At 49.8% G+C, this 23,514-nt stretch overlaps 3 protein-coding genes and 1 pseudogene across 5 annotated transcripts; 1 reads left to right on the plus strand and 3 right to left on the minus strand.

The window, feature by feature from the left end:
* The first annotated feature begins 246 nt into the window (after positions 1–246).
* Positions 247–788, plus strand: LOC118707503 (40S ribosomal protein S29-like). Its single transcript, XM_036417881.2, has one exon. The coding sequence runs from the start codon at positions 555–557 to the stop codon at positions 723–725; it is 171 nt and encodes a 56-aa protein (XP_036273774.1). The 5' UTR covers positions 247–554; the 3' UTR covers positions 726–788.
* Positions 789–2,823: 2,035 nt separating this feature from the next.
* Positions 2,824–8,223, minus strand: SPEF1 (sperm flagellar 1). 3 transcript variants are annotated; one of them, XM_045574516.1, is made up of 8 exons: positions 7,581–8,223; positions 6,375–6,474; positions 5,907–6,063; positions 5,662–5,701; positions 5,472–5,532; positions 5,202–5,325; positions 5,003–5,106; positions 2,824–4,730 (listed from the first exon to the last, which is right to left on the minus strand). In XM_045574516.1, exons 1-8 carry the CDS (start codon positions 7,687–7,689, stop codon positions 4,535–4,537), a joined length of 891 nt encoding a protein of 296 aa, XP_045430472.1. In that variant the 5' UTR covers positions 7,690–8,223; the 3' UTR covers positions 2,824–4,534. The 3 variants fall into 3 exon arrangements, with proteins under 3 accessions (XP_045430472.1, XP_036273768.1, XP_036273769.1); XM_036417875.2 differs by having other exon boundaries at positions 6,375–6,486; XM_036417876.2 differs by having other exon boundaries at positions 4,584–5,106; positions 6,375–6,486.
* Positions 8,224–11,445: 3,222 nt separating this feature from the next.
* Positions 11,446–14,350, minus strand: CENPB (centromere protein B). Its single transcript, XM_036417866.2, has one exon. It carries the CDS (start codon positions 14,090–14,092, stop codon positions 12,257–12,259), a length of 1,836 nt encoding a protein of 611 aa, XP_036273759.1. The 5' UTR covers positions 14,093–14,350; the 3' UTR covers positions 11,446–12,256.
* A 6,563-nt stretch (positions 14,351–20,913) lies between these two features.
* Positions 20,914–21,721, minus strand: LOC118707501 (annotated as a pseudogene).
* Between the last annotated feature and the right edge of the window lie 1,793 nt (positions 21,722–23,514).

Raw genomic sequence — 23,514 nt, forward strand, 5'->3', positions numbered from 1 at the left:
ATGAGTTAGCTGTTCATGCAATCATGGAGGCAGGCAAGTTGCAAGATCTGTAGGATGAGTCAGCAAGCTGGAGTCCCAGGAGAGCCATGGTTTAGTTCCAGTCCAAAGGCCGGCAGGCTCAAGACCCAGGAAGAATTCATGCTCCAGTTAAAGTTCAAAGGAAAACACACACACACACACACACACACACACACACACACACACACACAACCATCTCCCAGTTCAAAGGCTGTCAGGCAGGAGGAATTCTCTTACTCAGGGAAGACACAGCTTTTTTATTCTGTTCAGGCCTTCTTCAGCTGAGTGGAAGAGGCCCTCTCGCATCAGGGAAAACCACCTGCTTCACTCAGACTACCCATTTAAACGTTAATCTCATCCAAAAACAGCCTCACAGAAAACACCCAGAATAACATTTGCCCAAACGTCTGGGCACCCTGTGGCCCAGTCCAGCTGGCACATAACACTGACCATCACATATCTAAAAGAGATCGTGTTGAGTGGAAAATCAAGATACAGAAAAGAGCCTTTCATCTTGTTGCTACAAAGAGAGCAAGATGGGTCACCAGCAACTCTACTGGAGCCATCTGAGGAAATTTGGCCAGGGTTCTCCTTCTTGCCGCGTCTGCTCAAACTGCCACAGTATGATCCGGAAATACAGCCTCAACATACGTCTCCAGTGTTTCTGTCAGTACGCGAAGGACATAAGCTTCATTAAGTTGGACTAAGTGAATGGGTCATTCAAGACATCTGCCTTATGACAGAATGCTATCTTTTTGCACATGAAATAATTTTTTTTAAACCTTCAAAAAGTACAGAAAAGAGTGGGTAGTCTGCTTCCCCTTTATGTTAAAAAATATGGGGGTAAGATAACAATAAATGTGCATATTTGCTTGTATCCACATTGAGATGCTATGGAAGAATATGCAAAAACTAAAGAAAAATGTTATCTATTGGAGGTGTGTGGGACCAAGGAGAGTTTTCACTTTTTATGTTTTTGTTTTGTTTTTTTTTAAAAGACAATTTTTTATTTTTTAAAAATATATTTTATTGATTTTGTACAGAGAGGAAGGGAGAGGGATAGAGAGTTAGAAACGTCGATGAGAGAGAGTCATTGATCAGCTGCCTCCTGCACACCCCCTACTGGGGATATGCCCGCAACCAAGGTACATGCCCTTGACCGGAATCGAACACCGGTTCCTTCAGTCCCCAAGCCAACACTCTATCCATTGAGCCAAACTGGTCTCAGCACTTTTTATGTTTTTGAAAAATATATGTTTTTTAAATTTTTTTTATTGATTTCAAAGTGGAAGGGAGAGGGAGAGATAGAAACATCAGTGATGAGAATCATTGATCTGTTGCCTCCTACACGCCCCACACCGGGGATTGAGCCTGCAACCTGGGCATGTGCCCTGACCAAGATTCAAATCTGTGACCTTTTGGTGCATGGGTCAGCAATGCTCAATCACTGAGACACACCAGGCAAGCTTATACATTTTAAAATGATGTGTTTGATCTATTCAAAATATTAAGTAACAAAAAAAATGTTAAATGTCTTTTTATGTGCCTTTCCCCTTCTAGGATTGTGAAAATGGGACTCAAATAATGTTTTATAGTTCATCCTTGTGTTCCTGGCATTTAGTACATAGTAGACACTCCATAAACATTTGAGGAATTAATGAATGAATAAACCAGAAGAAATCTGATTTAGTGTGGATCAGAAAGGGTAGGGGAGTGAGGAGCAGAGTGGGAGAAATATGGTAGTGGCTGTCAGAAGGGAAGTTTAGAGAACAAGAGAGAGATTTAAAGATGAGTTATAGACATAATGTGTGATGTAGTCCGCCTTCATATTTGTTCCCAAGAAACATTCAGTAAAATTCTCCACTGCTTTTGGTGTTTGATCTATAGGGTTTTAAGATATTAAAACAGACTCAGGCATATCTGGATAGTAGGAATAAGGTGGGGGGACTCAAGGAGGAAGGCCTAGCCTCTGCTAATGGAGGTCAGCAGACTCTTAAAGGGGTAACCCCAATCGCTGAACCTGCATTCTGGTTCCATTGTGCTCTGTCAGGCAGAACCATGCCCTACCCCACATCCTGATCCTCAGATCCATCTACAAACCATTCTTTCCAGCTCCACACATAGGAGCATGAAAATGAAAGGTTTAGAGAATAGCTGAGCCGAGACCGGTTTGGCTCAATGGATAGAGCGTCGGCTTGGGGACTGAAGGGCCCGGGTTCGATTCCGGTCAAGGGCATGTACCTTGGTTGCGGGCATATCCCCAGTAGGGGGTGTGCAAGAGGCAGCTGATCGATGACTCTCGTCGATGTTTCTAACTCTCTATCTCTCTCCCTTCCTCTCTGTACAAAATCAATAAAATATATATTAAAAAAAAAAAGAGAGAGAGAGAGAGAATAGCTGAAACCGGTTTGGTTCAGTGGAAAGAGCATCGGTCTGTGAACTGAAAGGTCCCAGGTTCGATTCTGGTCAAGGGCATGTACATTGGTTGTAGGCACATCCCCGGTAGGGGGTGTGCAGGAGGAAGCTGATCGATGTTTCTCTCTCATCAGTGTTTCTAGCTCTCTATCCCTCTTCCTTCCTCTTTGTAAAAAAAAAAAAAAAAAAATCAATAAAATATTTTTTTTAAAAAAAGAAAAGAATGGTTTAGAGAACAGAACAGACCCAATGCAGACTATGGAGAGAGAACAGTGCTAGACTGGGTCGATATGTGTACAGGCTGCGGTTAATTTGAGGGGTAAGACAGAGGACAAGGCTGAAGCCAGTGTTTAAACTAAGCTGAGTGCAAGGGAAGGGCACAGACCAAGGTCAGGAATAGTCTTCAGTTTTTATTTTTATTAATTTAGGAACTCAGGTATATAGAATTGGACACCACATAATCCTTGTTTTTTTAATGGTTCAGAACAATAAATAACCTCACACTTGTTTCTCCCCACTTATGAACTTGTTTCAGCCCATTTATGAACACTTATAAACCCACCACTTGCCCCAAGAACTAAAACATTACAAATAACTTATATCTACTAATGTGCCTCTTGCATCTCTGCCCTCTACTTTCTCTCAGAAGTAACCCCTATCCTAGATTTTATCCTCTGTTGCTTTTCCTCCTTGTCACCAGCTTCTAAAATGGCTTCCACTGATCTCTGCCTCCTGGTATTCAAACCTAAGTGTTCCTCTCCCCTTGAGTGTTGGCTGGATCTACTGACTTATTTCAAATAAATAGAATATGACAGATGTGATGGATGTCACTTCTGTAATTGCATTAGATAAGACTATAACTTCCATTTTGCTAGATTCTAACTCTCTCCCTTGCTGGATGACGAGGAAATGAGGGCAGCCACCAGCCAACAATTAGCAAGAAACTGGAGCCCTCACTCCAACAGTCCACAAGAAACTGGACTCTATCGACAACAATATGAAGTGAGTCTCTCCCCAGTCAAGCCTTCAGATGAGACTATACCTCTAGTTAGCACTTTGATTGCAGCCTTGTGAGAAACCCTGAGGCAGAGGATTCAGCTAAGCCATCCCTGGACTCTTGAGCAACAGAAAATATGAGATAATAAATGCTGTTTTAAGCCTTTAAGAGTGTGGCAATTTGTTACACAGTAATAGATAACGAAAAACAAGTTATTTTCAGTTTCTTTTGCTGTTACAAAATGTATTGCTATGAACATTGCTATACATGTGCCACAGAACACAAAGCTGAAGTTTCTTCTGAGTATACATTGCATATATGCCTAGGAACAGAATCGTAGGGGGTTTAGGATTTACAAATGTTCAGTGTTACTGGTCAGAGTGAGGGTCACACCATGGCCATGGTATCTCACTCAGGCTTGGGAGTGAAGCTTGTCTTCAGTCCATAAAACTTGGGATCAGTCTGTGAGCAGGGTTGAGAGTCATACAGAGGACACATTTAGGAGTCAGTCCTCGGGCATGGTTTAGGGCGAGAATGTGGCTACATTTGGAAAGAATCTGAAATCTGGGTTTGAACAGAGTTGGAGGAGACTGTGAGGGTGGATTTGGGGGTCAGTCTAGTAAGGCCAGAGTTAGAAGTCAGACTCTCCTAGTGCAAAAGACTTGACAATGGAGTATCATCAACCTACAAAGCAGTGGGCCCCCAGGGCCCAGCTGCCCACAAGGTAAGACCCATTCTGGGCATAAAAGGCCCTCAAGGGATGGAGGGTGCAGCAAAAGAGAGGCAGGACCTCACTGTCCACAAGGATCCAGGCAGAAAGAGAAGGTTAGCACAAGAAAGAGAGCACAATGCTTTTAATGGGGGCAGCCTTGTCCCATATTCCCCAAATATTCTCAACTGTACCTAATGGGAGGGGAGGGCCATCGGTGTAGGCACAGCAGAGGTCCTCCCCACGCCTGGCTGAACCCACTCCTCCTCCCTTTCCCTCCAGCAGCTGCCCTCCTCAAGCCTCAGGTGGGTCCCAGGTGAGCACTCAGGAGCGGCCAGGGACTCCCTCAGCTGCCCGGGGCAGCTTCCCCATGGCCCAGGGCACAACGAACCAGCCTACATGGAGACATCGCTGTTCTCACAGATGGATGGGGACCCGGTTCTAGTGGTGCGGACCCAGTGCGGGGACCATCCCCCAACGCCCAGTACAGGGAGCTCCAAAGTGGAGCCCCCGGTGTCTCTCACTGCTTTGGGGTACACACCAGGTCTCCGCACACGGTTTCTGGGTTCTGGAAAGTAGTGGTCCATTCTCCTGATCCGGATGGAGTGCAAGGAGGTGGCTCAGTTCCGTGCTCAGACGTAAGGGCTCCTGTCCCTCCGCCCACTCACCACGCTCCCCCTCCCGCTAAGGGAGGGGCTCCGAGAGGCTCTTAGGAGCAGCTGGATCCGCCCACCTGCCCGCCCCGTTAGTCCGCGTTCTGTGGGTGCATGGGCTGTTCTGTGGGTGTGTCGGCGGCCGTTTCGGGGCTCTGGCAGATACTGGGGCATCCCTGCACGTCCTGAGCAGCTAGCTGCTCAGCTCACCGCTGCTTCCGTTCGGCTTGCTGGAGCCGGCGGGAGAGGTCGTCGATGCGCACGTTCTTGAGCTGAAGCAGGTGCTCCAAGCGCCGCACCTTCATCTGCAGGACCTGGGCGGCCGCGCAGAGGTCAAACCGGGGACCCCCCCTGCCCTTATCCCGCCCTCCACAGGTCCCAGGCCCACGCACCTCCCCAGTGCTCTCACCTGCACCGTCTCCTGCGAGGCCAGCAATTCCTGCTCCTTCTCAGCAATCTGGAGGATGAAGCTGGGGTCCCCGTGCTGCATCTGGCTGTACCCGGGCCGCCGGACCGCCGGCTGCCGGCCCACCCTGGGGTGGGAAGCAGCTCAGGGGAGGCCTGGCCCTCCTCTTTCCAGTGCCCCTGGGCCAGGTCTCCCCACCCTCTCCCTACCCCATTCCTGCCTTCTCTGCCTCCTTACCTGGCTGGTAAGGTCAGGGACTCCCGATTTCCTTACCTGAGCTGCCCCCCTGCCTGGGGGTCCTGGGCACCTTCCCCTCGGGCCTTCTGGGGCAAACCTGAGAAGAGGAACGTGGTGGAGAAACCCTGTGGAGTCCTATTTTCCTGACTTTCCCTCCTCCCGCCCCCCAAGGAAGGAAAGGAGAAAAGATCCCCCTGGGAAGGAGGAAAAGTAAAAGCGACTTTACCCACATCCATGTAGCCACTGCCATCCTGGGGAACCAGCTCCTAAAAGAACCCCCGGGGTCCTCTGTGAGCTGGTGCTCGCCCATCCCCACAGGGCCCCATGTCCCTTCCCTTCACCGTCCAAGCCAGGGTCCCTTTAACCAGGCGCCCTTCTCCCACACTTATCGCCACGGGGGGGGGGGGGGCTTTCCGCAGGCTGGAAGGCCCCCTCCGAGCAGCAGGAGGAGAAGTCTGAGGAGGGTGGCACCTGTAAGGAGCCGGAGCCCTGTTTCCTGCGTCTCCGCCGCTCCTCCAGGCGCTGCCTCAGGGGAATGAGCACCAGCTCCACCACCCCCGGCGTGCACTGCACGATCTGGAGCATCACGTCCTCCGGCACCGAGAAGTTCAGCTTGTGCAGCACCTTCCTGGAGGGCAGACACGGGGATGGCAGACCCAGTCCTTCGGAAATGAAGTGGGGGAGGTGGGGGGAGAGAAAAGGGGTGCAGCAGTTGCCGGGCTAAGTGCACAGCCCCTGGGGGAATGGAAGAGCACCATACCTGAGCCCTGTTCTTGGGTGTCCCAAGTTACCTTCACCTCCCCAATAGAAGAGTCCCTTAATGTTGTCACCAGACAGTTCTGTCTGCCTGGGCTGCGGGGACCATAGGAGGTGGAGGGGCTGAGGCAGCCCTTCCTGGGAGCCCAGGGTAGGGGCTAGTGCACCCAGATATTCTGCTACCTGTTCAGGTGACCCCAGTTGCTGAGCTTCTGCTGGAGAGAGTTGGCAGGGACATAGTTGTGCATCTCCACCATCTTGGGGAAGTAAAACTTGATGACTTCTGCAACCAGGACTGAAGAAGGAGGAGTGGGAGCAGACATGGAAGATAGGGGATGGGAAAGGGAGAAGAGGAAGAGAGAACAAATGGGTGGCATGGGAGAATCATGGGGGGCAGAGTGGTGGGGCCGAGTGGAGAGGCGGAGATGTAGAGATGGGAAAGGATTATAGGAAGGGGGCGGGGGACGAAAGAAGACAGGGGAGAGTGGGGAAAAGGAAGTGAGATCAGTGATCAGCTGGAGACTAAGCCTCCAGCATACTCCAGAGGGGCTATATTCCTTCCCCCTTAACTCAGGGCATTTGAAAACTGTGGTCTCTGATGTGTTAATAGAGAAGGAATCTCCAGGGGAGCCCTTCAGGATCCTGGGTCTCCATCCTACGCATTCCTATGGATACATACACACACACACTCCAACACCAAAGTCCCAGGAGAAAGTCAGACTCACACAGACATATGTGATAAGGTCCCTTTACAGATAGGATAAAACGTGTAGATACCTACCTGTCCAGACACACATAGCACACACACACACACACTACACACATATCCACACACACATAGAGCACACATGCAAACACACCGAGATGGACACACATATACTTCCATCACTAGAGTTCCAAGAGACAGTCACCAACATACACACGAAAGCACAAAGAGTCACACATTAAAATCCCAGGAGACAATCTTAAGCACACAGACACCTACACAATCACAAAGCAACACATATGCACACAAGACTCCCCTACATACACACAGACACCTACACAATCACAAAGCAACACATGCACACAAAACTCCCCTACATACATACAGGACATATGAACACACACACACTCTGACTCCCATAAGATAAACATATAGAATATAGCAATGTGCATGCACACACGCAGAGACACAAAGATACATACACAGATATGCATCTTAGTCATTAAGTCCCATGAGAGAGTCACTGACACACACAGACTCATTTCTGCAAGTGAAGTCCTAGGAGATAGACAACCCTCCAAACATGCACACCACACACGTACACAGCATAACGATATGTTTGCACAAAGACCCCTAATACACGTGCATTCAGGACAGAAATGTGGACACACACAGGCGCACACCTCCGTCGCTGAAATCCCGGGAGAGATTTCTCTTGGGGCGGGACAGAGGAATGTTGTCTATCCACAGGTACAGCTGGTGCAGCACCTCCTCGTCCACACTGCCCTCCATGGCACCCTCGGCAAAGGCAGGCGGATCCAGCCGTGCAGCGTCCAGTCCCAAACTCACGGCCGCTCAAGCGTCTCCTCCCTCGCCGCCGCCGAGGGCGTCCAGACCCGCTTCTGCCTCTCTAACCCGGAGACTCCCGTCCCAGCTGGGAGAGGCCATATTGTTTTCTGAAACCGTGACAACCATCCTTGACTCCAAAGAGCAGAGGCTTCTGGGAGTTGTAGTTCGTCCCCGTTACCTCATATCAGGCCTCTGGATTTGAAAAGGCGATTATAGGCGGCCTTGTCTTCCCCGTCTCCCAAGAAGATATAATTTTTGCCCACGCCACCTGAGGACCAGCTACTGGCTCACTCTGAGTCCTTCCAATGTCAACCAGGCCCCAAAAATCCTACACCAGCATCCCCAGGGCTGGGACCCCCTTCTGGATTATTTAGCGGTCAGTCCCAAATGAAGGCGGCGTCTGCTGCTTCCCATTTGGACTTTGTGATATACCTCCTTGCTGGATCCCTCCTCAAAGCTCTGTGCTCATAGGCTCATCCTCAATCCCTGCCCCCCCCCCCCCCAACCCTATTTCCATCCCAGTCCCAGCAGTATCCTGGTTGACCATTTATTTATTTTTTAAATATATATTTTATTTATTTTTTACAGAGAGGAAGGAAGAGGGATAGTTAGAAACATCGATCAGCTGCCTCCCGAATACCCTGCACTGGGGATGTGCCTGCAACTAAGGTTCATGCCCTTGACCGGAATCGAACCTGGGACCTTTCAGTCCGCAGGCCAACGCTCTATCCACTGAGCCAAACCAGTTTCAACCTGGTTGAGTATTTAGTGCAAAACCCAGACTCCCAGGGAGAACACCAGAGCTCAAGGCCAGTGCCTTGGGCAGGTCATTTAACTCCTCCCTATTAACCTCCTTTGTAAAGTACTGATAGTCCTCACCTATTTGTTTCAATGGGGTAACAGGGAGGAGAATAGGAAGGGTATTTACAGACCTGTGTTTGTGTGGGGACTGCTGGACAGGAGTTTATAGATATAAGAGCTGCAAGAACTCCACATCCCTCATCTCCATCTAAAAAGCTATTCTTCCATGGGTTAGAAACGGACTTCTGCAACCAGTTCCATTTCAAGAGGGCTACCGTGACAGGATTAGGAAGATGGGCGCTTCCTTAGTAATAAGGGCGCAGAGTATAAGTAAACAGCAACTTCAAGGGTCATCCTGGGGAGAACACTGGCTTCCACACTAGGGGTGTGGCTTTGGGCGCATTACTGGACCTTCCCTGTGCCTGTTTTCTCATGGTTTTACCCACCGCCTAGGGGCTTTGTAAGCAACCAAAGTGCTTAGCACAGCACCTAAGATGGGGTGTTATAAAAAATGAGACGATCTGCCTGCCCTAGCCAGTTTGGCCCAGTGGATAGAGCATCAGCCTGCAGATTAAAGGGTCCCAGGTTTGATTCCGGCTAGAACACATGCCCGGTTGCAGGCTCGATCCCCCTAGTAGGGGGCATGTAGGAGACAGCCAATCAATGTTTCTCTCTCATCATGGCGGTTTTTCTCTCCCTTACACTCTGAAATCAATAAGAAATGTATATATATATTTTAAAACGAGGTGATCTTAGTTGCAGCAAAAGAGGTGTTTTCTTTTAATTCTTAAAAAATATTTTATTGATTTTTTTACAGAGAGGAAGGGAGAGGGATAGAGAGTTAGAAACATTGATGAGAGAAAAACATCGATCAGCTACCTCCTGCACACCTCCTACTGGGGATGTGCACCCAACCAAGGAATATGCCTTGACTGGAATAGAACCTGGGACCTTTCAGTCCACAGGCAAATGCTCCATCCACTGAGCCAAACCGGTCAGGGCAAAAGAGGTGTTCTCATAGGCAGGAGACAAATGGAAAGGATTTGCCTTGTTATTTGAGGTAAGGGACTTGGATTGGCCAGGGCTCCCTGGGGAGAAGGCTACTGCTCCCACTACTTACCTCAGAGCAGGCCAGGAGGTAGGCTGGTCTCCCTCAGGACTCTCTGGTCTCCTCTCCAAGGCATAGATGGGGTGGGGAGAATGACAGGGAGGGGAATCCCTACTACTTTTTTGCTGTCACTTAGTTTCAAAGCCTTCCAAGGCCTCGAAGGGATCTCTGTGTGTCCCGAGTGCAGAAAGGCAAGGGTGGAGCAGTGACTCCACTTCGTTAAAGTTGTGAATGGAAAAGGGCCACATCCCTAACCTGACTAACTCAGGCAAAGGCCTGCATGGCGGCCTTGCAAACTAGACACAAAGGATGGTCTGAAATCAAAACCTGTTAAATTAAAAAGCACTCTATGGTGGATAGTTATGTCCTAGGGCCAGTATACTCCTGACAAAGATCAACTTTGATCTTAACTGAGCCTATTGTCTTTATGCGTCTAAAATAAACACACCTTTGGAAAGTCAGGGTAACTTGGACCCCTCAGGGCTCAACGATGCACCTGAGTGAAACCACAAATTCCCTCATTGTTATCGTGTTAATTGTTGACTGTTAACTATCCTGTATCCACCCAAGTAAAAAGAAGCATGTGTCTATTCTTTCACTTTCTACTTAATCCCAGAGGTTTCCCTGCTTTGCTTTCTCCTGCCTCCCTAATCTATCACCAATACATGTCCTATAACCCACTTATGCCTCCTCCTTTGATTGCAATTTGTAAAACAAGGCAAAAAACAAAAACAACAAAACAAAAAAAAACTGCCATTCTCTGGAGTATTTCCTCAATAGGTTGATATTCTGCTTCCCAATAATTCGGCTCAAATAAACTCACAGCAATTATTTAGATGTGAATGTTTGTTCGTTAGCAAAATCATACACCGAGGCCTCGCCTTTCTAGAAGAGACTGCACATGGAGCAGGCAGGAGACAAGATTACCTGGATAGCCCCCCTACCCCTTTAACATTCTAGGGTGGCGAGAGGAACTGCAAGGGGGGGGGGGGAACCACATGGGTGATATGCCAGCCCTAGCCAAGGTGGGAAAACCGGTTTGGGGCCCAGAGCTGCCTGCCCTGCTCAAGCTCAGGCCTGACACTAGGTGGAACCGCTGGGGCCTGAGGCCTCAATGCTGGAGGGCCGGGAAGGCCAGGCTGGCCCTGAAATAAAGAAAGGGGGGAGGATCATCAAGGGGCCGTCACCTTTGGACTGGGGGGCCCCTTGGAGGGTACCGCGAAGGGCGTTGCTAATTCATTTTCAGTTTCCTGGGGGGATGCCATCTCCCCCTAGTAATATCACCTCTCTCCTGCCACTGTCCCCAAGGAGAGCAACTCTGCTTGGAGATTCCCTCTTGAGGTACCTGTGTGCCCCTCAAACTCCAGCCTGGAGCCTAGGAGCTGCCCTCACACCCCTTTCTTTCTGCTCTCTGGCCCCACTCCTGCAACAACTTTTAATGAGCCTTGAGCGGCCTCGATCCCAGGTGCCTGTAGTTTAATTTAGCCCAACAGAGACTGCAGCTCCCTCCCTCCTGTCCGTCAACTGACCCCAAGCTTCTCTCCAACCACAAAGCAGCACAAGGCCTGGCTTCCTCAGAGCCATGCCCCGGCAGGTGCATGAAGACCCCTTCCTCCCCAAGTCTGGGTCGCATTTAGACACAGAGGTGCCTCTCACTCTAGTCAGGGCCTAGGCTGCGGCCACTTACTCAACACTTGCTTTCATGTCCCAGGAACAAGGAACAAAGGAAACTGGGAAAGTATGTGTCCCCAAGACAGACGCAAGCCCAAACCACGAAGGATGATGCACCCTTGGCTGTTAAAACATTCACCCCACAAAAAGGGGGTGAACGGATTTATTGAATTCATACTGGGAAAGGAGCAGCTGGACAACTGGACGCTGGGCCCAGACCCAGGCCCCCTGCCAGGAAGAAGGAGAGGCGTGGGGCCTGCAGCTGCCCACAGGGGAAATGCCCATTTTCACTCCCCTGGAGGGCCTCTTGGGAACCTCCAATCTGTGAAGAACCCCAAGGGCCAAAGGAACATGGGCTGGGCCAGAGAAAGGGGCTGGGGAGGTGGGAAAGCAGGCAGAGGCAGGCTTAGGAGCCTGTGGTTAGACTGTGCTTCTTGAGGCGGTCTGGGGGCAGGGATGGGGGGCTGCCAGCCTCCTAGGGGCCTAGGCTGGACCTTCCTCTGAAGCCCTTCCCAGAATGGCTTTGGGGTCCCCCTCCACCAAAGACCTGGTGTGGACGGCAGAGGGGAGAGGCACTGTCTGGCCGGGAGCCTCCAGGGCCCATCCCTGGTGGCTGCTGTGGCCTAGTCCACAGATGGCATAGTGTGGTAGCACCGGACAGCTCCCCACCTGGTCCCCCAAGTTCAGGGGCAAATGGGGAGGAAAGAGGACTCTGAGAAAGAGGCAATAAGCAGGCAGTGAGGCTGACCCCAGCCCTGGGCCCTACCACGGTGACAGGGCTTGCTCACAGGGCCTGGGGGACATCGCTAAAGTGATGGCAGCATCCGGGGCTCCCTGCTCTGGCTCCATGCACAGCACCTGCCCAAGGAGTCCTTTGCCCCGGGCTGGTGCTGCCATGTCTGGGTTGAGGGCATGGCCAGGCCCCGTGGCTCAGCTCTGATGTCCGAGACCCCGAACACCTGCCTGCCTGGCGTGGTTCTTCCTGGTCACGTGGACCAGATCGTGTTCCAAGTGGAGGATGTGGCTCTGCACACGGTCATCGATGGGGAAGGAGGTCAGGTACCTCTTCACCATCGCGAAGTAAGCCATGGCCTCCCCAAAGCTAGGCACAGGCACCTCATCGCCATCCTCATCTTCGTCATCTTCATCGTCGTCATCGTCGTCATCGTCCTCCTCTTCCTCACTGTCCGACTCAGAGTCTGCCTCGCCTTCCAGGAAGTGGAGGGTCGGGTACTGGGCCTCCTCCTGGGTGCCATAGCCTCCGAAGCTGCCACCGGCCTCCACCACACCCTGGGCCCAGTCCTCTGCCTCCAAGCCTTCAGAGGAGCTCTCCTCCTCCTCCTCCTCCTCCTCTTCCTCTTCCTCACTGTCCTCAACATCACCCTCCTCTTCCACCTCCTCCTCCTCCCCCAACTCCTCTCCTTCCCCGGCTTCCTCCTCTTCCTCCCCTTCCTCCTCCTCCTCCTCCTCCTCTTCCTCCAGCTCCTCCTCCTCCCCTTCTGCCTCCTCTTCCTCTTCTTCTTCCTCCTCCTCCTCCTCCTCTTCCTCTCCCTCGCTCTTGAAGGCAGTGGTGATGGTAGCATTCGGGCCGCCCCCGAAGCCAGCCTCACGAAAGCAGGCCGCTATGTCAGAAGGCTCCACGGCCTGCCAAGCGGCAGCCACGAAGTGCAGGGCCTCCATGAGGCCCAGCTGCAGGCCTGACCGGTCTTGGCCCTCCAGCGCGGCCATGGCCTTGAGCAGCATAGCCTGGCGATAGTGGCCCTTCACCTGCTGGACAACGCCCCGCTCCAGAGGCTGCACAGTGCCCGATGGGAAGAAGGCTAGCTGCACGTGCCGGAGGCTTGAGGTATCCACGGACTGGGCAGCCAGGCGGCCAGCGAGGAGCAGGACCCGGCGAGACTCTGCAGCCATGCGGGTGTCCAGGGCCTTCAGGTACTTGGCCAGGGCCTGGGTGGTGACGCCGCCCTTGGAGTTGGCGGTGTAGTCGCAGGGCAGGCCGGCCTGGCCGGCGCGGGGCTTGGCTGACTTGCCGGCCACCAGCGGGGGCAGCTTCTCGCTGCCGTCGGCGTTGGCGCACAGCAGCACGCTCAGGCGCTGGGTGGCCCTGCGGGCCCGTCCGTCGCTGCCGCACAGCCCCGCGGCCTGGTCGGGCAGAAAGTCGTACCACAAGCTGGTCTCGGTGGCGCTGAACACGTCCTGGGAGGCGTAGCCCTCGGCCACCGACGGCGGCTGCTCCTCCTGGGCGCGCCAGCCCGTGGCGCCCCCGCCGCCGCCGCCCTCCGAGGGCACCGCGGGCGGGCTGGCGGGCGCCGCCGGGGCCCGGGGAGCGGCGCTGCGGGAGCGGGCGCGGGCCACGCCGCTGCAGGACACCACCCCGTGGCGCCGGCGGAAGCGGTCCAGCCAGCCGTTGGAGGCCGTGAAGTCATCCATGCCCAGCTCCTCGGCTATCCGCAGCGCCTTCTCCTTGAGGATGATGCCCTTCACGGGCAGGCCGGCGGCGCGGATCTGCTGGAACCAGGCGATGAGCAGCCCCTCGAGCTTGTCGTAGGGGGACAGCTTGTTGGTCTTGCGGCAGGTGGAGGCCACCCCGTACTTGCGCTCCGACGCCAGGATGGCGCGCTTGTTCTTGAGGATGGTGCTCAGCGTGGACGGCGGGATGTTGAAGCGCCGCGCGATCTCGCCCTTGCGCAGGTCCGGGTTCTCCTCCACCTCCTGGATGATCCGCGACTTCTCCCGGAACGTCAGCTGCCGCCGCTTGGGGCCCATCCCGGCGCGCCCCCCGCCCCGGGGCCGGGCACCGCCGCCACCTCCCCGGGGCGGGGGGCCCGGGCCCGCGGCGGGGGGCACCTGGCGGCCTCTCCCCCGCGCCCCGCCCGAGACAAAGCGGCTCGCGGGGCGGCCGGCAGGGTGGCAGCCCGGCCGGGCCGGGGACACCTCCGGGGGCGCCGGCGGGCGCGGCGCCGGGCGGCGGGCGGCAGGCGGCGAGCGCGGACGAGGGCGGGTGGCGCGGGCACCGAAGGCAGGAAGTGGCGAGGCGCGGAGAGCGGGGCGAGCGGGGCGGAGCGGGCGAGGGGATCTCGCGGGAAGCGCGGGGACGCCCGGCGCCGCCTCCTCGTCCTCCGTGCCCACCCTCCTCCCTGCCACCCTGGACGCGCCGCCGGAGGGCGCTGCGGCCTGCTGGACGGGCCAGCGCTGCGCTCGGGATCCCGGGGACCGGGGCGCCCTGCCTGGCCACCGAGCCGGGTGGACAGCTATTTGTTGCTTGTAAAGAATAGCAATTGTGTTTTGTGTTTTATGGAGGTAAAAATAATCCACGTTTTTTGGTGGAAACGGAAAAATACAGGAAACTAGAATTCACCTTTCGCCCAATACCTGGAGAGATGCACAGGTAACATTTTTATGCAGTTCCTTCCAGGCTTTTCTCTAGGCGCATGCAATTTTCTTAAAAAAAAAAAAAAAGATTGCATAAAACTGCCATCAGACTGCATTAGACTGCATATCTGGCATCTCCTGCAATTTTACCTGGCATCGAGTGATTAGAATGTTGCCATATCGGTAAAGTATTGCCAACATGCTTTTTAATGGTTGTATGTTGTTCCAATTATGGGTGAACTAGAAAATATGTAGCTTATTGTTACACATTTATAATAGCAACACCAGTTTTAAATCTATTTGATCGTGATCCCATAACCCATAAACACTGATAACATCTCAGTGTGTCACCTGCATAAATGTGTTTGTACCTACAAAAATAACATCATGTATATACATAGGCATACATACACATGAATCCCTGAAACCTCTTGTTCCTGAACCAACCTCATAAAAATGAAGTTCTTGCCAAAACCGTTTTTGGCTCAGTGGATGGAGCTTTGGCCTGTGGACTGAAGGGTCCCAGGTTCGATTCTAGTCAAGGACATGTACCTTGGTTGCAGGCACATCCCCAGGAGGGGGTGTGCAAGAAGCAGCTGATCGATGTTTCTTTCTCATTGATGTTTCTATCTTTCTATCCCTCTCCCTTCCTCTCTGAAATCAATTAAAAACAACAACTCTTAGACCAGCATGAGGTAGAGAGGAAGGCTGTGACCTCCAGGCAGACAGCCTAAGTGAGGACTGGATGATGCTTCATCTGAGCGGATGTAGACAAAGAAGAAAAGAGAACCAAGGACTGTGCCCGGGGCTCTCCAAGGTTAAGGTCTCGAGAAAGAACTAGCAAGAAACTTATGAGATACAGGAGATGTGTATATGTGTACAGTGGAATACTGCTAAGACATTACATAAAGAAGAAAGAAAGCTAGCCACTTATGACAACATGGATGGATGCAGAGGGGTTTTATGCCAAGTAAAACAAATCAAAGACAAATACCATATGAATTAATGTATATGTGGAATCTAAGAAACAAAACAATTGGCTAAACAAAACAGAAACAGATTCATAGATACAGAGAACAAAATGATGATTGCCAGAGGAGAGGAGAGTGGGTGGTGGTGGGTGAAAGGGTGAAGGAGAATAAGAGGTACAAACTTCCAGTGATAAAATAAATAAGTCATAGCGCTGCAATGTACAGTATAGGGAAAATAGCTAATAATATAATGACGTTGTATAGTAACAGTTGGTTACTAGACTTATGGTGGTATTCACATCATAAGGTACGTAAATGTCATGGGGCCGGCATGGCTAAACGGTTGAGCTTTGACCTATGAACAAGGAGGTCACAGTTTGATTCCCAGTCGGGCACATGCCCGGGTTTCGGGCTGATCCCCAGTAGGGGCCATGCAGGAGGCAGCCTATCAATGATTCTCTCTCATCATTAATGTTTCTGTCTCTCTCTCACTCTCCCTTCTTCTCTGAAATCAATTAAAACACATATTTTTTAAAGGTACATAACTGTCAAATTACTATGTTGTACACCTGAAACTAATATAATATTGTATGTCAACTATACTTTAATAACACACACACACACACACACACACACACACACACACACGCACACACACTAGAGGCCCGGTGCATGAATTCATGCACAGGTGGGGGTCCTTCTGGGAAGCCTGCAGGGATCGGGTGGAAACCCACAAACACACAGTCCAACGCCGCCTGCAGCTGCTACCTGCCGCTCCCTCTCATCCTGACCCCACTGTGCCTGTATTGGTCTTGCACCCTATCAGTCCTGATTGGGAGCCATGAGCCCTGTGTCTGGCGCCCTCCCAGGGGAGTGCCCTGCGGGATAGGGCTGAAACAGGCTCTTCAACATCTCCCGAGGGGTCCCAGATTGCGAGAGGGCACAGGCCAGACTGAGGGACCCCACCTGTGCACTTTTGGGCTAAGGAGGGTACATGGGAGGACTCCAGGGTGGGTCCAGCCCATCCCCTCAGTCCCTGATAAGGCTGGACTCCAGCAGCAAGCTAACCTCCTGGTCAGAGCTAACCTCCTGTGCATCTGTCCCCTGGTGGTCAGTGCATATCATAGCCAGCAGTTGAGCAACCTTAGCGTATCATTAGCATATTATGTTTTGGTTGTCCAGTTGTTCTGCCATTCTGTTTATTTGCATATTACCCTTTTATTATATAGGATATTGTTAATTACCCAAGAATATATATTTTTAAATCCTATGAACTCTTTTTTAAAAAAATATATATATATATATATATATATATATATATATATATATATATTTTATTGATTTTTTTTACAGAGAGGAAGGGAGAGGGATAGAGAGCTAGAAACATAGATGAGAGTGAACTATCAACCAGCTGCCTCCTGCACAGCCCCCACCGGGGATGTGCCCGCAACCAAGGTCCATGCCCTTGACCTGAATTGAACCTGGGATCTTCCAGTTCGCAGGCCGGCGCTCTATCCACTGAACCAAACCGGTTCTGGCAGCCAAGAATATTTTTTCCATTCATCTTTAGAGAGAGTGGGAGAGGGAGGGGAGAGAGAGAGAGAAAAGCATTGATGAGAGATACATTGATTGGTTGACTCCCACACATACCCAGGGCAGGGATTGAACCTGCAACTCAGGTTCATGCCTTTGGGAATCAAACCTGAGACCCTGTGATGCATGGACGATGCTAACCAGTAAGAAACACTGACAGGGCAGTAATATATTCTTATTTATTAAAAATAATTTTTAAATGTTTTTATTGAGTTCAGAGAAAGGAAGGGAAAGGGAGAGATAGAAACATCAGTGATGAGAGAGAAACATCAATCAGCTGCCACTTGCACACCCCTACTGAGGATCAAGTCCAAAACCCTGCCATGTGCCCTGATAGAGAATCAAACCATGACCTCCTGGTTCAACTACTGAGCCACACTGGCCAGGCAATATTTTCTCTTTTTAAAAAAATATTTTTTATTAATTTCCGAAAAGAAGGGAGAGGGAGATAGAAACATCAATGATGAGAGAGAACCATTGATCAGCCGCCTCCTGCGGAGAGGGAGAGAGAGACAGAAACATTACCCACTGGCGATCGGGCCCACAACCCGGGCATGTGCCCTTAACCGGAATCGAACCTGGGACCCTTCAGTCGGCAAGCTGACGCTCTATCCACTGAGCAAAACCAGCCAGGGCAAGATTTTCTTTTTTTAAAAAGGGAAACTCATGAAGAGCAGCTGAAATGTAGGAGGAAAACCAAGTCTGTCTGGTGTTCTGGAAGCCAAGGGCAGAGAGTGTCACTCCCTGCTGGTGAGGGCGCATTTCTCCTTTCTTGTGTGCACTGGCCATTGGAATCCTGTAGGGTTTCTGGTCAGATCTTTGCTCATGTATCCCTTATATTTGTGGGTGTTTTTTTGTTGTTGTCTTTTAGTGGCTCTACATCTCTGAACAAAATCTTTAAGTATATTGCAAATATATTCTACATTTGTCCTTTAACATAAGTCCAGTGGTCGGCAAACTCATCAGTCAACAGAGCCAAATATCAACAGTACAACGATTGACATTTCTTTTGAGAGCCAAAATTAAAAAAAAAAAAAAAAAAAAAAAAAACATTGACCAGCTGCCTCTTGCACACCCCCTGCTGGTACATGCCCTTGACCGGAATCAAACCTGGACCTTTCGGTCCGCAGACCGACGCTCTTATCCACTGAGCCAAACCGGTTTCGGTGAGAGCCAAAATTTTTAAACTTAAACTTCTTCTAACACCATTTCTTCAAAATAGACTCGCCCAGACAGTGGTATTTTGTAGAAGAGCCACACTCAAGGGGCCAAAGACCCACATGTGGCTCAAGAGCCATGGTTTGTCGACCACTGACATAGTCTAAGGAGTCTTAGATATGAGAAGTTTTAAATATTTTTTTAAAAATATTTTTTATTGATTTTTTAGAGAGGAAGAGAGAGGGATAGAGAGTTAGAAACATCGATGAGAGAGAAACATCGATCAGCTGCCTCTTGCACACCCCCTGCTGGGGATGTGCCCGCAACCAAGGCACATGCCCTTGACTGGAATCGAACCCGGGACCCTTCAGTCCACAGACTGACGCTCTATCCACTGAGCCAAACCAGTTTCTGCAGAAGTTTTAAATCTTTAAGTAGGCAGGTTTATCAATGTTGCCTGTCATGCTTCTGGGATTTGTGTCTTACTTAGAGAGCCCATTCCCACCTGTGAGCTAGAAAAAAATATCCCTCTAATCACAAGATGCAGAAGAAATTCTGGGGGCCTTTCCCCATGCAGGTCAGATCGGTGCTTGGCCCATAATGGGTGTACGGTCCCTGAGCAAAGGTGGATGTAGGGCCACCTGTCTGAGGATTCCTTTCCACCCATCTTCAGGAACCTTGCTACATTCTGGAGATTTCATCCATGTGACATATGTTCCTCCTGCTCCTCACCCATCCTGGCTTATCAATGGGTGTTTGGGTGAATGCTCTGTGGGAGGGCTTTTTTTCCCCAGTACCTTGCTGAACTTTCCAAGTTTTCTTCAATAAGCAAGTACTAACAGTCTCTTTGCAATGAAACGGAGCCCTGATGGGTGTGGCTCAGTTGGTACAGCTTAATCCCAGATTGCAGGATCATTCCTGGCAGCGGGCATATAGGTGTCAGCTGATCATTGATTCTCTCTCATCGTTGATGTTTCTATCTCTTCCTCTTCCTTCTCTTTGGGGGGGGTAGGAAGCCAGAAAAAATAAATAAAAATCATACCTGATCTGCCGAGACCTATTTGGCTCAGTGGATAGAGCGCTGGGGACTGAAAGGTCCCGGGTTCGATTCCGGTCAAGGGCATGCACCTTGGTTGCAGGCACATCCCCAGTGGGGAGTGTGCAAGAGGCAGCTGATCCATGTTTCTCTCTCATCGATGTTTCTAACTCTCTGTCCCTCTCTCTTCCTCTCTGTAAAAAATCAATAAAATATATATTTTAAAAAATCATACCTGTTCTTTGGAAAACAGAAATTTTTGAGGAGGATAAAAACATTTAATCACCTTTATTTATTTATTTATCTATTTATTTACTTATTTATTTATTGTGTTAATCCTCACCCAAGGATATTTTTCCACTGATTTTTATAGAGAATGGAGAGAGACAGAGAAACATCGATGTGAGAGTAACACATCAATTGGTTGTCTTCTACCTTGGCCAGGGCCCCAGGCTGGGGAGGAGCCTGCAACCAAGGTACATGCCCTTGGCTGCAATCAAACTCCAAATCCTTTGGTCTACAGTAGGGGTGTCGAACTCAATCAGAGAAGGGGCCAAAATCTAAAATCCAGCCTAAATCGCGGGCCGAATGGTTTACTGAACAGTCATAAACTGTCATTGTGATGGAAACCCAGCGGAGTGCAGTGATGACAGCGCGGTGCGGGCCACATTGCAAGGCCTGGCGGGACGGATTTGGCCCGAGGGCCTTGTGTTTGACACATGTGGTCTACAGGCTGAGGCTCTATCCACTGAGCCAAACTGACTAGGGCAACATTTAATCACCTTTAATTCCACCACCCAGAGAATATCTTTAAAGGACACTTTTCTGTGCATATTGTTATTAATAGGATCACTTAGCATAATATTTTGTAGCCAATATTGTGAACATCTTTTCATGTCAACAAATATCTACCTCCGTGAATTTCAAACTTCTTTTATTTTAGGAACCCTTTCTTCTAAATACCATTTTCCAGAAGCTCAACATGTAATCATTCAATTACTTATTGGGCCCAGCAGGGTGCCAGGCATCCCTATCTTCCATTGTCTGTTTTGTGTGTTTTTTTTAAGAGATTTTTAAAAGTTGGTACCTGGGCTGCGGCAGTGGCAGCCCCAGGAACCGTGTGCCCTGCTCTTCCTTTTCCATCTGCCATCTGTGGTGGAGAAGAGAGGAGAGAGAGAGGAACATCAATTATTAGAGAAAGGAAGAGAGAAATAGAAACATCAATTATTAGAGAAAACTATTTTTTAAAATATATTTTATTGATTTTTTTACAGAGAGGAAGGGAGAGGGATAGAGAGAAATATCAATGAGAGAGAAACATTGATCAGCTGCCTCCTGCACGCCCCCTACTGGGAATGTGCCCACAACCAAGATACATGCCCTTGACTGGAATTGAACCTGGGACCCTTCAGTCCGCAGGCTGACTCTCTATCCACTAAGCCAAACCGTTTTTGGCGTGTACTAGTTAAATTTTATACTTTGTCTGAATTTTTGGTACCATGTACCAATTTTTTTTTAAAAAAAATGTTAGTTCATGTCTTTTATTAACCCAAATACAATTATTTGTCTTCTTTGAAGCAATAGGTCAGACAACATTGCCATAATAATGTCTGTCAAAGTGGTGGCCATAAAAACTCCAGCACCACATTCATCTGAAGGGCACTCCCCACGAGGGCGGCTGATTTTGCCATTCTCATCCATGTTGCAGTATTTCAGGACAGCCAGCTTCACCTTCTCTCTCTTATGCTTGTTCTTGGGAGTGGAGTAAGATGTCTCCCTTTTCTTAGCACCACCACGAAGTTTCAACACAAAATGAACATTGCATGTTGTAGTCAGACAAAGTACTCCAGCAAAGGTCAGGATAATTCCTTCCTTATCCTGGATCTTGGCCTTTACATTTTCTTTTTTTAATTTTTTTATTTTTATTAAATATATTTTATTGATTTTGTACAGAGAAGAAGGGAGAGAGATAGAGAGTTAGAAACATATGCCCGCAACCAAGGTACATGCCCCTGACCGGAATCGAACCTAGGACCCTTCAGTCCCTAAGCCAACGCTCTATCGACTGAGCCAAACTGGTCTCAGCGTCCTTTACATTTTCTATCGTATCCAAGGGTTCAGTCTCAGAGTGATGGTCTTCCCCGTGAGGGTTTTCACGAAAATCTGCATCTTGGCGGTGGCTCCACCACAGATGGCGGATGGAAAAGGAAGAGCAGGGCACACGGTTCCTGGGGCTGCCACTGCCGTAGCCCAGGTACCAACTTTTAAAAATCTCTTAACATGTTGCCCTGGTCGGGTGGCTAAGTTGTTGGAGCGGCGTCCTGGACACCAAAAGGTTGCAGGTTCAATCCCCAGTCAAGGCACATACAGGAGGCAGCCGATAGATGTTTCTCTCTCGCTGATGTTTCTCTTTTTCCCTTCCTCTCACTCTAAAACTCAATAATAATAATAATAATAATAATAGCCAAAACCGGTTTGGCTCAGTGGGCAGAGCATCAGTCTGCGGACTGAAAGGTCCCGGAATCAATTCTGGTCAAGGCCATGTACCTTGGTTGCAGGCACATCTTCAGTAGGGGGTGTGCAAGAGGCAGCTGATCAATAATACTCTCTCATCAATGTTTCTAACTCTCTATCCCTCTCTTCCTCTCTGTAAAATATCAATAAAATATATTAAAAATAATAATAGAACATATCATCAGGTTAGGACTTAAAAACAAAGAAACCATTTAATGTCACAATCCATGATGCCCAAAAAAGGTAGCAGAAGAATTAGTCCCACAAAGAAGATGCTGTTTGTTGAGGCTTGAAGAAGCAGGATTTTCCAAGCATGTGGTAATTTTTCCTCCTCTCTGGCAGTGCCCTGGGGTCATGCCACACCCTTTAACCAAGCCCAGTGTTTGATGTGTACAGTCTGCTGCCAGGTCATTCCTTTCCCTGGGAAGACAGAGCTTTCTGCCCAGAAGGGTGGCTGGATGGGAGGAGTTGATCCTCTAACTATGATGTTTGCAATTGCTTTTTTTTTTTTTTTTCATTTTTTAAAATATATTTTGATTTTTTACAGAGATGAAGGGAGAAGGATAGAGAGTTAGAAACATCAATAAGAGAGAAACATCGATCAGCTAGCATCGAACCTGGACCTCAATATATGCCCTGACCTGCAATTGAACCTGAAATCTTTTGGTGTATAGGACAATGCTCCAGCCGACTAAGCCACCCTGCCAGGGTTGCAATTTCTTTCTTTCTTTCTTTCTTTCTTTCTTTCTTTCTTTCTTTCTTTCTTTCTTTCTTTTTCTTCCTTCCTTCCTTCCTTCCTTCCTTCCTTCCTTCCTTCCTTCTTTCTTTCTTTCTTTCTTTCTTTCTTTCTTTCTTTCTTTCTTTCTTTCTTTCTTTCTTTCTTTCTTTCTAATGTTTGTATTGATTTCAGAGAGAAAGGGAAAGGAAAGAAGAGATAGAAACATCAGATGAGAGGGAATCATTGACAGGCTGCCTTCTGCATGCCCCCTACTGGGGATCAAGCCTGTAACCCAGGTATGTGCCCTTGATCAGAATCGAACCCTAGACCCTTCAGTCCGCAGGCCTATGTTCTATCCACTGAGCCACACTGGTTAGGGTTGCAATTTCTTTTAGCATATTTTTATTGACCAGGTGTTTTGTGTGTGTGTGTGTGTGTGTGTGTGTGTGTGTGTGTGTGTGTTTAAACACATCTAATTGGCAAAAGGAGATTGAGGAAGATACACAGAGCTGCCGTGTGGGATGCTCTGGAATGACCTCTGTGGTCCTGGCTCCTCTCCACCGGCCCAGAGGTGACTGGACTGTGGGAACTCAAGGGACTGGAATAGAACGGCCCTCTCCCCGCTTACTCCCACCACCTCTGCACCCTGCAGAAGCAAGGTGTGGCTCACCCCTGCTGGGCTGATTTTGACAATGAAACCTCAGGGCAGTTTAATTTCTGGTCTTTGGTTGGCTCCCAGGGCAGTCACAGCCTTGAATCTCGGAGGTTCGGAGCTGGACTCTTGTCCTGGAACTTCAGCCTTCCTGCCCAGCACCCAGCAGAGCTC

Source organism: Pipistrellus kuhlii, unplaced genomic scaffold, assembly GCF_014108245.1.
Source record: "Pipistrellus kuhlii isolate mPipKuh1 unplaced genomic scaffold, mPipKuh1.p scaffold_m20_p_6, whole genome shotgun sequence".
Classification (NCBI taxonomy): domain Eukaryota; kingdom Metazoa; phylum Chordata; class Mammalia; order Chiroptera; family Vespertilionidae; genus Pipistrellus; species Pipistrellus kuhlii.

What these genes read in the sequence shown, in the direction of transcription:
- LOC118707503 (XM_036417881.2), top strand. Translation starts at nt 555, where the DNA reads ATGGGTCACCAGCAACTCTACTGGAGCCATCTGAGGAAATTTGGCCAG.
- SPEF1 (XM_036417875.2), bottom strand. Translation starts at nt 7,689, where the DNA reads ATGGAGGGCAGTGTGGACGAGGAGGTGCTGCACCAGCTGTACCTGTGG. An exon ending in AGGGCTCCGGCTCCTTACAG is followed by an intron (nt 5,702 to 5,906) that starts GTGCCACCCTCC and finishes GGGTTCTTTTAG; the next exon opens with GAGCTGGTTCCCCAGGATGG. An exon ending in CAAGCCGAACGGAAGCAGCG is followed by an intron (nt 4,731 to 5,002) that starts GTGAGCTGAGCA and finishes CATCCGGATCAG; the next exon opens with GAGAATGGACCACTACTTTC.
- CENPB (XM_036417866.2), bottom strand. Translation starts at nt 14,092, where the DNA reads ATGGGCCCCAAGCGGCGGCAGCTGACGTTCCGGGAGAAGTCGCGGATC.